At 44.7% G+C, this 14517-nt stretch overlaps 1 protein-coding gene across 4 annotated transcripts in view; it reads left to right on the top strand.

Annotated features, from left to right (window-relative positions):
• The window catches only part of LOC146833292 (uncharacterized), a 172657-nt gene that overhangs the window by 28781 nt on the left and 129359 nt on the right, over positions 1 to 14517 (top strand). For 2 of the 4 annotated variants that reach the window (XR_014960219.1, XR_014960218.1), the window contains exons 2-4: positions 11657 to 11751; positions 11967 to 12068; positions 12490 to 12747. Coding sequence is in view for 2 of the 4 variants with exons in the window: in XM_085600061.1 (XP_085456187.1) it covers positions 11678 to 11751; positions 12490 to 12584 (169 nt within the window). In the remaining 2 variants the exon portion in view is untranslated. Of the gene's footprint in view, positions 1 to 11656; positions 11752 to 11966; positions 12069 to 12489; positions 12748 to 14517 lie in introns of those variants that run through there. The other 2 variants (XM_085600061.1, XM_085600060.1) reach the window with 1 other exon arrangement.

Below are 14517 nucleotides of genomic sequence, written 5' to 3'. Positions count from 1 at the left end.
TCTACCCACTCCTTTCCACCACTCCCTCTCTCCCCCTACTCACTCCCCAACCCAACCGACCCCCCCCAACCTTTACCCCACCTCAGTTATTATTATTTTTAATTTTTGAATTGATGTATTACAAAAAATGTTTATTACTCTCCATTGTGGCTGACTCTAGTTTCGAACCGTCCACTCTCGGTGTTTTTTTCACCCTTTTTTTCACTTCCGCCTTTCACTCCGTTTTCCTTTTAACTTGTTCCCCCGGGGCACCGCTCAACCCATGCTAGTCACAGGTCTAGTTCTCTCCCGGGCTTGTTCCGATCACGTGACACGTTGCTCTTAACGATGTTTTCATAGCGGGTGCCGCCACCGGCATGGACGTTTGATTCGTCCGTCCATAGGATTTGTTCCTGTCTTTCAAGTCATGCGATCCCCAGCGATTTAGTCCCCTGTCACTTCACCCGAGGTAAGAACAGGCCACCTAGAAGACGCCTCTTGATTCCGCTTTGGCACTAACAATTAATTAATTTATAATTCCTTTCCCTAATCTCTGCCTCTCCTCCCCTCCCCAGGCTTGATTTGATGCCCACGCCAGGCTCCCGAATTCCGGTTTTTTCCTGGCCTCATTCCTCCTTGATGTCCAGCATTCATTGACACTTTGGTAATTATTTGTTTGTCCCTCACTTCCCCCTCTACCCCTTTGAGATTACATGGTTAAGTAACTCGGACCCCTTCGTCCCTCTCTTCCTCCTTTAGAATTTACGATTGTTTCACAACTTGGTCTATCTCTACCCTTGGAATTCGTGTACGAAATTTACGCCCAGGTAATTAGCTCTTTTTCACTTCTTCTTGGGCTATGCGTTCAGGCCTTTTCTCTTTTAGACAACTAAAACACAACCCCACCCCCCCCCCCCCTCTCCCCCCCCCTTTTTTCTCTTCTCTCTCTCCACAGCACACGTTTATTTATGACCATTGTCCTGATGATGGCCTGGAATCAATCAGGCTGAAACGCCGTCGACAACCCCCAGCAAAAGAACTTTGGCTTTTTTCTGTGGTCATTTACAAATTTGTTCAAATTTGATTGTACATAATCATATCTTGACCATATTGTCATTATCAATTTATCGCCGTTCACGCTGTCTTCACCTATTGTGCTCACTGCGCCGTTCACTATCACTAGCACGCCCAGTGCTCACATGTGTGTTTTTGGTCATTTGTACCTTTATTGTACCGTAGTGCTGTTATAACTACCTGCAATACAAACCCCTTTTTTTCTAATTTCTTGGTGGTCTCCCGTCCTTTCCCTTGTGATTTCATTATTGTTCTGTAATTTGCCTTTGAATGATTTCCAGTTGAGACATTGTTGTTTTTGTTAAACATAGGACAACAGGAGCAGCAGACCGTTCAGCTTTGTTATGGTGCCTGCAGATGCAGGGTAGTGACTTCTTCCTTCCAAGGGAATTTTTTTGGGATGTCTGGAGCCAATGAAGTCCCTCAAGAGGAGCCACAGGCCAGAAGCACAGGAGTTGCAAGAGGACCTCGAGCAGCTCACCAAAGGATGAGGGTCTGCGTTTCACAGAGTGCAGTGTAGATGAAGATCTTAGCTGCAGGAGATGCTTGTGGGTAGAGCTTCTTGGAGCCCAAAGATCTCTGGAGGAGAGTTAACAAGCCCTGCCAATGGCAAGTCAACGCGGTGCACAGGAATACTGCTCCAGCGGTTCCGACAAGGGCTACTGACTTCAAACTTGCTGTGAAGACAGGGCAGGCCTCGAGGGAGTTGCAGAACCACCACCTTTGTTGCTGAACTTTTCGGAGTCCGTAGAAGCTCAGGAACAGCAGACCTGTCAGCTTTGCTGCGGTGCCTGCAGATGCAATGGGAGTGACTCCCTCACTCCCAAGGGAGATTCCTTCAGGTGTTTTGGATGCCCACAGCCCTTATGAGGAACCTGTATGGAGCACAGGCGCAGACAATGCAGCAGACTTGCAGGACGATGAGACCAGGAGCAGCAGGAGTCTTCCCAGTTGCAGTCTTGGTTGCCAACGCGAAGTCCAGTGATGTCCAGGGTGCCCAGACAGTTGAAATTGAAGTGGTATTGGATCTGAATCTTGTCCCACGTCTAATTTAGGGACCCAACAACACATAAGCTATTAAGTACCCTAAGGAACGGGTTGGGACGATTCAGGGGTCTCTCCCATAGAAGGGGCTAGACAGTGGGGGGAATGTTCCCATGTTCTTTGTCCAGTTTCTCGTCAGAGTGGGAGCCAACGGCTCCCTGAACTGGTTTCAACTGGAGTATGCAAGGAGGGCACCAAACGTGGCCTTCAAAGCAAGCGCCCCCACCCTGCCCCAATAGACTTAAGTCCTGTCTGGGAGGTGGTCATACCTCCCTGTGACAGGAAACCTACTGTCCTGCTTTCCCATGCTCGAGCTTGGCTCAGCAGCCGGAGTGCAGAATCGTGTCTCTGGTCGGCAGTAGACATAGTTTGCTGTCCAGGTCTAGAAGACTGGTACCGTGAGCACTGAGAGCCTCCCACTGCATGGATCATACCCCATGGAATCATACCTCCCACATCGTTTACGGTGTTGGGGGTATGATTCCAACATGTTATGTTATCTAAGTTTATATAGCGCATTACTACCCTGAGGCATCTAAGCGCTGTAGCAGAAATAATGCAAATATCAGGAGAGGGTAAAATGTTGCACTACATCATGAATAATCAGGTTTTTACCATTGTCCTAAAAGCAAGGAGGCTGGGTGCTGTTTTTATACCAAGAGGGCATGAGTTCCATGTTCTAGAGGCTTCACGCACAATGCTTTTGCCTCCCCATCATGCACGTTTGAATTTGGGCACTATCAATAGTTGTGCATTACCTGACCGAAGATTTCTGGTATGGAAATAATGTTAAAACTCTGCTTCAGAAAATCAGGCCTGAGACCATGGATTGCATTATATTCTAGGCATAAAGCCTTAAGTCATTTTTTGTTTTATGGGGAGCCAGTGTAAATTCTTAAGCTCCTGTGATACTGAGCAAGATTTGGGATTTTTCTGCAAAGTTCTTGCCGCAGTATTTTGTTGAACCTGAAGTTTATTAATATTGTACTTGTGGGTTGTCAACAGCAAGCTGTTGCAATAGTCTATCTTGGACAGGATTAAAGAAGTAAGTAATAACTTTTGTAAATTAACAGTCATGAATGGCATGATTTTTTTGATGATCCTAAGTGTGTTAAATGTAGAAGAGGTGAATTTATTCACATGATCTGAAAAATAGATTTTAGTGTCAATAGTAACTCCCAGGTTTCAGACCTTGTCCACTGGAAGGGGAATGGGTCCAAATTTCGCTGGCCAGACTGACGGTCCCCAAAAAGATTCCTGTGGTCCGAATAATAGGACTTCAATCTTCTCTGCATTAAATTTAGGACAATTGTTATCCATTCAGTCATGGACCACCATCATGTAGTCGTGGGAACGGCCTCCAATGTCAGTGTCCTTTTTTCCAATGGAAACAACAATTTGGGTATCGTCGGCATAGGAGGTGAGAGAGAAATCAAAACTTCTTATCAGGTCTGACAGTGGGGAAACATAAAGGTTAAATATGGTGGGACTCAACGAAGATCCCTGTGGAACTCCACATGGAAGGGAAAAAAGATGTGATTTGAACTTATCTAATTTCACTATTTGCTCTCTATCTTTCAAGTAAGATTTTAGCTGGTTCCAAGCCTGGTCTGTAACCCCGCAAGTTGTTAGACGATTTAACAATAATTCATGATTCACTGTGTCAAACGCCGCCGAGAGATCCAGCAGGACAAAGGCAGCCCCCTTTCCATCATCCATAGGCAGCCAGATCTCCTCATTGGCCTTGAGCAGGGCTGCCTCTGTACTATGCCCTTTTCGAAATCCAAACTCCGTGGTGCCAAGAAGTTTATTGTTGTCAATAAGATTATTGGACCAGTTGTTCATTCATGAATTTCTCAGCTATTTTAGGTGGTAGCAGAGCCGGGAGATTGGACAATAGCTGCTCGGGTCATTCTCATCATGGGAGGGCTTTTTTTTTTTAGAAGAGATAGCAGTACTGCTTTCTTCCAGATGGAAGGGAAAGTACCTGTTTAACACATTGCTTTATAAATTGATGTTCATTTTGGTGCAATGATTTCCGATGCCAGCTCAATAATATTTGGTGGGCATGGATCGTATGGTGAACCAGAAGTAGGTTTTTTCTAGCAGTTTTTTAATATCTTCAACTGATGGAGCAGCAAATTGTCATTAGATCATTTGCCTCCGAAGGCTGTTTGTCCATATTGAAGGATCCTATAAAGGTCCCTATAGAATAAGTTTGAGTTGGAAAATGTATTAAAATGGATTCTACTTTATCCAAGAATAAATCTGCTAGTGAATCTCAAAAAGCTTGGTTTGCTGTCAGGGTTTTTTTATTACAGGTTTTTGTTAACTCTGTGATCGTTCGAAATAGCTCTTTTGTAGAGTCTTTAGCTTCCTCAATCATCTTTGTGTAGTATTCTGTTTTGGTTTTTTGTATAAGATCTTTATATATTTCCAGTAGCTGTTTGTATTTTTCTTTTTCTAAAACTTTGTGAGCTATTCTCCATCATTTTTCCTGCCTCCTACATATTTCATTTGCAAATCCTGATTTCTAAAGAGAACCAAGGAGCAGACAGCCTTTAATTTTAACAGTTTTAAACTGGGCTATTTGATTGGATGCAATTTCCAACCAATTGTTATAATGTTTTGCTGCAACCTCCATATCCTTTGTTGGTGTTAGAGGAGTATTTTCAAGTATGCTAATCAGATGGTCTGGTTGCACATGCCGCCAGCTTCTCGCATGTGTTTGATACAAATCATGACAGGGTTTGTTACAGTCAGTTTAGAGATGGCCATTGCGTACTGATGCATGGCCACTCTATGTATCATAATGGCTGATACACTTACAACTCGGGGGAATAGACTCCGAGGGTCGTGTGGGTGTCCTGCCCATGCAGGGGCACCCTCACACTAGGAACCGAGCACCCTGCCTTCAGGATAGAAAGGCCTGCCTTAGTGGTGACTTATAGGTTTTAAGTGCAGTGACCTCAGATATAAGGAAACTTATATCTGTTGTAAGTGGTGTTAGCACCAGCTTACGCAGGCTGCAACGGCAGGCCTGTAGTCACAATTTGAGTGGTCTCCCATGGGTGGCATAATGCAGGCTGCAGCCCATGGGAGACCCATTGTGTACCTATGCCTTGAGTACCTTAGTACCATATACTAGGACTCACAATTGTACACCAGTAGCCAATCTGTAGTGCACCGAAGTACTCCCCATGTCCAATTTAGGGAAGAGGCTCCGAGACAGAGGTCCTGATTAGCAGGATCCTGGTCAGACTAGTCAGTAAAACATAATTACACCATCAAAAAGTGGGGCTGACCATGAAAGCAGGTCTTACTTTTCCCCCCCCCCCTGCCCCAACCGAAAGGAGATGAGACTAACCTTGCCCAGTTGAGTCTTCATTTAATAAGCGGAAATATCTGAAGAGCCCATCTGCGTTGGCCTGGTAACTCCCATGCCTATGCTCCACTGAAAAGTCCATACCCTATAGGGAAATGGACCACCTTAGAAGTTTGGGATTTTCCCTCTTCATTTGTGTAAGCCATAAGAGGGGCTTATGGTCTGTCTGAACAAGGAATTGAGTGCCAAACAGGTATGGCCTCAACTTCTTCAAGGCCCAGACCATAGCAAAGGCCTCTGTACCTGACCAACGTTTCTCCCTGGGGGTCAACCTTCTGCTTATAAAAGCTACTGGTTGGTCTTGGCCCTCTGCATTTAGTTGACAAAACAGCTCCTATCATATCTCAGAGGCATCTGTCTAGACAATGAAGGTTTTGGAATAGTCGAGATTTTGCAGAATGGGAGCAGTGAACATAGTCTGCTTCAGTTCATCAAATGCCTTTTGACGGTTAACTATCCACTGAACTTTTTTAGGCATTCTCTTGGAGGTGAGATCAGTAAGGGGAGTCACAATGGACCCATATCCCTTATCAGACCTCCTGTACTACCAAGTCAGGCCCAGGAAAGCTCTGACCGGAGTCTAGGCAGTGGGAGCAACCCAGTCCACGATGGTCTGGATCTTGCTCTCCACTGGCTGAACTTGGCCTCTACCTTCCAGGTGACCAAAATATGCAACCTTGCTCTGACCTATCTGGCACTTAGTGGCCTTGAAAATGATGCCTGCCTTTTGCAGGGCCTCCAGGACATTCCTGAGGTAGACAAGGTGGTCCTCCCAAGTTGAGCTGAAGACAGCAATATCATCTAGATTTGCTGCACTATAGGCTTTCAGATATGTGAAAACTTTATTCACCAACCTTTGAAATATTGCATGTGCATTTTTCAGACAAACGAGCATCCCAATATATTTGATAATGCCCACTGGGGGTTGAAAATGCTATTTTTGGCTTCGCATCATCAGCTAGTCTGATTTGCCAGTAGCCGGCAGTCAGGTCAAATGTACTCAGATATTTGGCTGATGCCACAGTATCTGAGCTCATCTGCCCTAGGAATAGGATGGGCATCAGTCTTAGTGACTGCATTGAGGCCTCTGTAGTCCACACAAACCTCATCTCTCTTATTCACCCTTGGTGTGAGGTTTTGCCTCAAGGATTACTGGACTAACCCAAGGTCTATCTGAAGGTTCAATGACCCCCAATTCCAGCATCTTTTGGAACTCTGTCCTGATGCAGTCTCTGACATGGTCAGGCTCTCTGTAACTTTTTTTCTTTACTGGCAGACTGTCCGCTGTGTCCACTTAATAGGCACACAAAGTGGGTTGACTGGGTGTTAGAGAGATCATGTGTTGGTTACTGATTGAAGGCCTTCATGCAATCAGCTTGCTGTATGACAGTGAGGCTGCCTGCCAAGGCTACTCAATCAACTGACCAATCAACAGAGTTCTGAGAGAGTAGGTCAGAGAGAGGGTCACACTCTTCATCCTGTCCCTCATCAGTGGCCTTGAGCAAGCTCATGTCGGCCCTGTCTACAAAAGGCTTTAGGCGGTTCACATGAAGTACCCGGTGGGTACTTCTGGGAGTGCCTAGGTCCACCAGGTAGGTGACCTCTGCTTTCTTTTCAAGGATTGTGTGGGGCCCACTCCATTTGTCTTGGACAGCTGCTGGGGCCACAGACTCCAACAGCCACACTTTCTGGCCTGGCTGGTACACAGCCTGGACAGCCTTTTGGTCATGCCAAGCTTTCTGGAGTTCTTGGCTTGCCTCAAGGTTTTTGCTTGCCTTTTTCATATACTCGGCCACACCTGAATGTATTCACCGTGTCTAATTTAGGGAAGAAGCACAGAGACTGGGGTGCAGGATCCCAGTCAGACTAGTCAGTAAAACATAATGACACCAGAGAAAAGTGGGGGTGACCATTAAAGCAGATCCTACTTTCCTACAGAGAGAAACCCTGTGCAACATGGTCTGTAATATGCAATGCTAATTGTGTGCCTCCATGTTAACTGTGTTTTTATAGTGCTTAGTGTATAGGCTCTATAATACTGTTTGGAGTCAGAGCTCTGGCCCAGAGGGTTGTAGCAACATCTGTCTTTCACTGTGTTTCCTAGTTTTACGTGTAGTATATTTCTCTTGTGTGCTTTAAAGAACTTTTCTTTTTAAAACGTAAAGCACGGCCTGGACATTGACTTTCAGCTGATAGTACCGTGTGCACTGTTTTCTGAATGTTAAAAGCCACCTCACCTCCTTGAGTAAGCCTTGGACTGCTTCGTCTCACTACCCTGAGAGATTTAAGTTCTGGAGTGGAGTACTTGGCTATCCAGTTTTGTGTCCACTATTACCAAGGCCCCAGGACACCAGCTGGGAACACTCCAGTTGATGCGATTGGAGCATAGTAACCCCTGAGTTCCCTAGTGCCCAGGAATCCGGGTCTAACAGTCTTATTCAGATTTAAAGACACCTCTTTATTGAGAATATGATCTCAGAGAAGAGACTGATATAGCCGTGTAAGAACTTTGTTTTTGAAGTTTTATATAGAACAAATTTGCACACCCCAACCCCCATCTGTCACAAAAAGTTATCTAATGGGGAGCCATGGCCAATAGGTCAGGGGAGCCGCTTGTTGAAAAAGTTTGTAAACCACTGGCCTAATACGTCCCATTAATATGAGTCTTAATTATCTCTGACCCTGATTGAATTTGAACCCTGTAGCAACATATGGTACAGGACACATTCAATTAGCCAGTGTATATAGGCGATAATCCCAGGTTCCATTCTTTACCATTACTTGATTTTTAACAATATTTCCACATGTAATGGAGGCACATAACCACTGTCCCCCCTTTTTTTAAAATTTCTTTTTTTTTTTTACAAGAGCTACTAATGACAATCCTATATTGTCTTAGCTGGGAATATATATAATATATTTTCTTAGCTGAGAAATATCCATCACAGTTGTTTCACCCATATATCAATAATTAACTGTAAAATACACCCAACAGCCACATAATAACTACAAAATAAGGACCCAACGCAGTTGAGGACATGCAGCTAGACCGTGCCCATGTCTGCAGCCCGTGGCACCGCAAGAGGAACTAGGAAGTGGTTCCACTTGCGTCTGCCATTTTGGAAACGACCGAGCGGTCTAGTTGCTACTGCTTTAGACAGTGCAGCGAGGACGCACAGCCCATGCACCCACTCACCATCACTAAATATATGAACATCTTTATGGGGTAAACATGGTAATATTCAGGCCCGGTGCAGTTCCTTAGGTGATTTGGCACAGAGGACGCCTTAAAAGCAATGAGTACGGCACAGCTGTTAAAGTGCCTATAAGCATAGTTCTCTCAGTGAGCTCATTCTTACGAGCATGACATGATGGCTATGATTTGTGTTTTGTCCCCATCGACTGTGACTATAGGCTCGTCTTGCCTCTGAGGACCTATTCTGCAAAAGTCTTCCCTCATTTTTGTAGTGTTTGTGCTATGTCTATGTTATTTTGCTTTGTGTTTTACGCCACAGGGATCACTGTTTCATTAGATATGCTCACCTCAGCAAGCATTGTATTTTAGTTCACATGACCTTCCATGTAGAGGAGATTTCTTTAAAATATATAATAAGCATATACAGCTTACTTAGTTTAATTTACTAGTCTAAGCGCACTGTTCTCCTGTTTTCTGCCTGAAACTTTGCCAGGCTAGCTCTCTCATTATATATTACAGGTTGCCAAGAAGTAACACCAAGTAGGTGCTAAAAAACCTTTTCTTTTAGCATGCAGAGTGCGTAAGGTCACTTCACTGGTACTATTTTAGGAGTGGAATCAGGGATTTCGATCCTTGGTCCTGAAGAAAAGTCATGGATATTGGCTTGAATCATGTAGACCTATAGACAGGAAGGTACATTGCAACCTATACTTTCTATTCTCTCTCCATACTTTTTAACTATACCGCCTGGAGGGCAGATTAAAGTATTACTTATTTACCGGGCAGGTAGTTTTAAACCTCAAACAATACCCCTCCCACGTCTTATATATTCATCATTTGGAGCATACTACTTGGTGCTCCCGCATAAGTCACAGGTCGTAGCAAGCCCGTTCCGCAGCAAAATGGGAGGAGCCCTATGATGAAGCATGCCACCAAGGAACAACCCTAGTGGGTGAGGGTTATATAAGAAAACCTAGTGTGTTCTCTCTATCTTGTTAATGGTTAGCACACAGAGGCCAGACTGGCTTTCTTGTTTTGAAGAGGACAAACTCCTCGTGATATTCCTCTCATCTTCCCTTTTCTCTTGAGACAACAATATCCTGCCCATGACCGATAAGAGAAGAAAGCTCCAGAGCTGGACACTACCCTTCAGGGCTATCACTGCGCTAACTATATTGCTCTTAAATAGTCCTGCTTCGTTGTGGTACAACTGAGCCCCCAGATAGCGGCACAAGTCAGATTCCTATTGAAGACCCTGATAGTTAATCTGCCTGTCAGGTCCAATGGGATAGGGTTAATCAGTTAAAATGCAAGACTTCATACTATTGTCCCTTAATCCTGGCACCTCAGCAAAAGTTGTTACTACTGCCAACATTGATGGAAAATGTGCCGTAATGCTCCTTACATAAAGCAGTATATCGTCTGAGCATAGTCATATGTGTGTTGTCCTGTATGCGAAATGTGGATTCCTCTATCTTTATCACATCTTCTTTCATTAGCCATGCCCACCATCGCCATAGCAAAAATAAAGGCTGAGAAAGCATACGTGGTGAGTTCTCCTCTTTATCTGGTATGACTCTCATACCATTCACCCTGTCTTAAAGCATGCGAGTGGTGGAGCAAATATGAGAATGACCAATTGCATGAAATTAGGCCTGTGTTCTAGTATTCTCCTGACTGCGAAGATAGATCGGAATCCTATTGTGCCAAAGTCTTATTCCAGGTCAGCTATGACCACTACCGGCTTTAATATGGTGCAAGAGGTCTTGTCTAGGTTTTGGCAACAACAGAAGCATCCCTTTTTTTCTAAGTACCGTAGCAGCAGTATAAACCTCTACTAGGCTCAGGGCTAGCTCCTTCACTTAGGTCATTTAAATATCTGCTGATAGTCTTTCGGCTACAGGCGTTTTGCCTCTGGACAACTCGATTATCAGTTTTCGTCCCCCTTGGACATTTCATACAGCCTCCAGAGCTCCTTTTAAGGTGGTAGTTAAGGCCCCCCATTCCGGGTGAGCCACAAGGTTGTCTAGAGGTTTTCAAGGTTTTCTAGAGCCAAGCCATAAACCTCAGTACTTTACCACTGATAGTCAGCGCCAAAGTGCTTGTGCTCACTCCTTAAAACATAATGTCATTGGACTACACGTGACTGGCACATTTAATTTACTGAAGTCCCTAGTAAAGAGGCATAACATGTATCCAGGCCTGTTAAATAAAATGCTACTAGTGGGCCTGCAGCACTTATTGTGCCACCCACTTAAGTAGCCCTTTCAAATGTGTCTCAGGCCTGCCATTGTAGCCTATGCGGGGTTTCAAAGTGCCAATTTGACTTAGCAAAATATCCGTTTGCCAAACTTCTTTTTGTAAATTCAAATACAGCACCCCTAATGGAGGCCCTAATCAGTCCTTAGTGCAGGGTACCGTGTTTTAAAAAAGTTGGACATGTGGTTTTAAGTTTTGTTTTAAGTTGTGAAAAAATTTCAAATTTGTTTTTCACTACCGTTATGCCTACCTCTCCCACAGGATAACATTGAGTTAGCTTATTACATTTATTAAGTTGTTGGGACAGAAAAGTTCTCTGCATGGTAAGTGATCTGTACCCCTGCCCTGAGTGCCTTACTGTACTGTTATCTGAATCGCTAATGCAGATTTATTTGTTTTAGACAAACGTGAATCATGCATGTGTGCCATGACATAGGCCTGTCTCGAGGATTGTGGCCTTGGTGGAACGGAAGGGGTTCCCAAAGCACTACCCTCAGTGGTGGAAGGCTACTGCCTTTACGAGGAGTTAAGCAGCACACTGCTGTTTCATTGAGGGGTGGTAACTGGGAATACACTGCTGTGTATCACTGAGGGTTAGTAACTGGAGTACTCTGCTGTGCTTAATTGAGTGGTGGTAAATGTGTGTATGGAATACTGGTCTCTTAATGAGGTGATTTTGCATACCTCTGACTTGCTTCTCACTTTTCACTCTTCTACAGTGTGCCCAAGTGGATGACTGGATGGCAGCCAAGTCCATTTACGAGTTCTCATCCATAGACATTGATAAACACAAGGCGTCCCCGAAAAAACAAATGTGAGTTAGACTTGTACCTCTTCTACTCTTGGGATTTGCATTTTGCATTTACCTGAAGTTGCCAGACTAATACTGATGGTTCCGAGCTCACTTATCTCATCAGCTAACGCATGTTTCACAGAGTGCTTAGAAGAGACTTGAAGTAGGAGACATGCACTGATGAAATGGGTAAATAAAGGTTTTCTCTGACCATTTTCTTTTCCGCTTTATTCTAGTGGGCATATTTGCATCATTGCCAACTTACCCTCCAAACTTGAATCCACTGCTGTTCTTCATTGAGGGTTGTAATGGAGTACGCTATTGTACTTTACTGTGAGGTTGGTATCTGCAAGTACGCTACTTTGTGTCACAGGGTGGTAACCAGGAGTAATATTGCTATGCTTCACTGAGGGTTGGTGATTGGGAGCATGAGGGGTGGTAACTTATTACACTGTTGTGCTTTATTGAGTGGTAATAATGGACTCGTTTGTTTTGCTTCATTGAAGAGTGATAACTGGGAATATGCTGCTGTGTTTTACTGAAGGGTGGCAACTGAAGTACGCTGCAGTGCTTCACTGAGTGGTGGTAACTGTGTGTATGGTACACTGGTCTCCTCACGAGGTGATCTTGCATACCTCTGAGTTGCTCTATGTACCTGACTTCTCAGTGCTTTTTATACACTGGTCTCTTCACAAGATGATCTTGCATACATCTGACTTGATCTGTGTGATTCACTTCTCGTTTTCCTCTCTTCTACAGTATGCCCAAGTGGATGACTGGAGGGCAGCCAAGTCCATTTATGAGTTCTCATCCAAACACTTATATAAAAGCAAGGTGTCCCTGGAAAAATACAGGTGAGATGGACTTGAACCTCTTCCACTCTTGTGATTTGCATCTAGCGTCTACCTGAAGTTGCCAGACTAATGCTGATGGTTCCGTGCTCGCTTGTCTCAGCAGCCACCATTTGTTTCATGGAGTTCTTAGAAGAGACTTGAAGTTGGAGACATGCACAGAATAAATGGGTAAAGAAAGGTTTTGTCTGATCATTTTCTTTTCCGCTTCATTCTAGTGGACTTGTTTGCATCATTGTCAACTTACCCTCCAAATGAGGAAAGACCCAGTAAACTACACTCCGCTTGTTTAACTTTACGCACCTTATGCTGAGAAGGGTTTATTGATCCCAGGTTTCCCTTCCAACCAGTTTCTTAAACAGGCCTGTAATGGGCAGGGGTGAGGGGTGGTCTTTGAGTAGCGTATGGGGGTTTAGCTCATACTTAAGGCTTTGATTAACTTAAGCAGGGCATTACACAGCGATGAGGGTGCCAGAGGCAAGTAGTGCTGCACCTACCACATAGCAGCTTCTATGAAATTTGACTTATGCTTTTCTCTCTCAGCAACCTGGGGATCAGGTTCCTGATCCCCAGGTTCCTGGGAGAGAAAAGCATAAGTCCTGTCGAACTGCACCCGGCAAGCCTTTGCCGGGTGCAGTTCGACAAATACTTAGCCAACTGTATGTCAAAGGCGACACAGCCCACCCTCTCTGGAAGTGGATGAAGAAGTAGGCCAAAGACACTGGAACCTTTGGTGAGTGAGCATGTGCAGACCACGTCTATCTGCTGGTGTTCAGCATGACTTGTTTTATGTATTCCTTACAGCAGAGGTCTTCTGGAGGTCCTGAATGCCACTAGCCAAGAGGAGGAACTACCATGCCCCTGATTGCTCTGTTTCTAATGAAAAAACGGTCAGTGTGCCACTCTGATAGGCCATCCATAACCTCTTTCTTCATTTATGTTGTTTAGGTGTTGGGGTGAGAGTCAAATTACCCTCGCACTCCCTGCTCTGATATTGACGTCTCTTCATGAATCGATCTTGCATACCTCTGGCTTGCTGTGCTTAATTGACTTCTTGGTGCTTTGAAGCACTGTCCCCTTCATTGGATGACCTTCCATGCCTCTAGCCTTCTCTGCATGATTGAAGTCTTGGTGTTTTGATGCACCAGCCTCTTCATGGGGCAACCTTGCATACCTCTGACTTGCTCTGCATGATTGAAGTCTCTGTTCTTTGAAGCACTGACCTCTTCAGGGTGTGACCATGCATACCTCTGATTTACGCTGCATGATTGACTTCTTGGTGCTTTGATGCACGGGCCTCTGTAAGGGACAACCCTGCATACCTCTGACTTGCTCTACAGGATTTGTCTTCATGGGGTGGCCTTCCATAAGTCTGACGTGCTCTGTGTTATTGACTTCTCATTGCTTTAATGCACTGGTTTCTTCATGAGACGATCTTGCATACCTTCTACTTGCTCTGTGTAATTGACTTCTCTGTATTTGATACACTGGTCTCTTCATGAGGCGACGTTCCATACGTATGATTTGCTCTGCCTAATTGACTTAACTGTGCTTGACGCACTAGCCTCTTCATGGGACAGTCTTGCACATCTCTGACGTGCTCGGTGTATTTGACGCCTACTCTACATGATTGACTTCTCATTGGTTTGATGCACCCACCTGATCATGGGACGACTTTCCATACCTCTGACTTGTTCTCTGGTGCTTTGATGCACAGGCCTCTTCATCTGGCAACCTTGCACAGGCCACTTCATGGGGATTTTATTGGAATTGTACAGTATATCCGTCACAGAGAAGTGTGCATTAGATATTGTCCATGGGCCGAAGTCCCTGGCCACTCTTGGGGCATTGCGGGTAAGGTGGGGTACTCGGATGTATGAAGGACGTTTTTGTCACTATTCTCGTACACTCTAACCACTTGTGACATAATGTATAC

The sequence above is a fragment of the Triturus cristatus genome, chromosome 4_2 (genome assembly GCF_964204655.1).
Source record: "Triturus cristatus chromosome 4_2, aTriCri1.1, whole genome shotgun sequence".
Taxonomy (NCBI): Eukaryota; Metazoa; Chordata; class Amphibia; order Caudata; family Salamandridae; genus Triturus; species Triturus cristatus.
The sequence above is the reverse complement of the archived record's forward strand: the minus strand, read 5'-3'. Positions and strand labels throughout refer to the sequence as shown.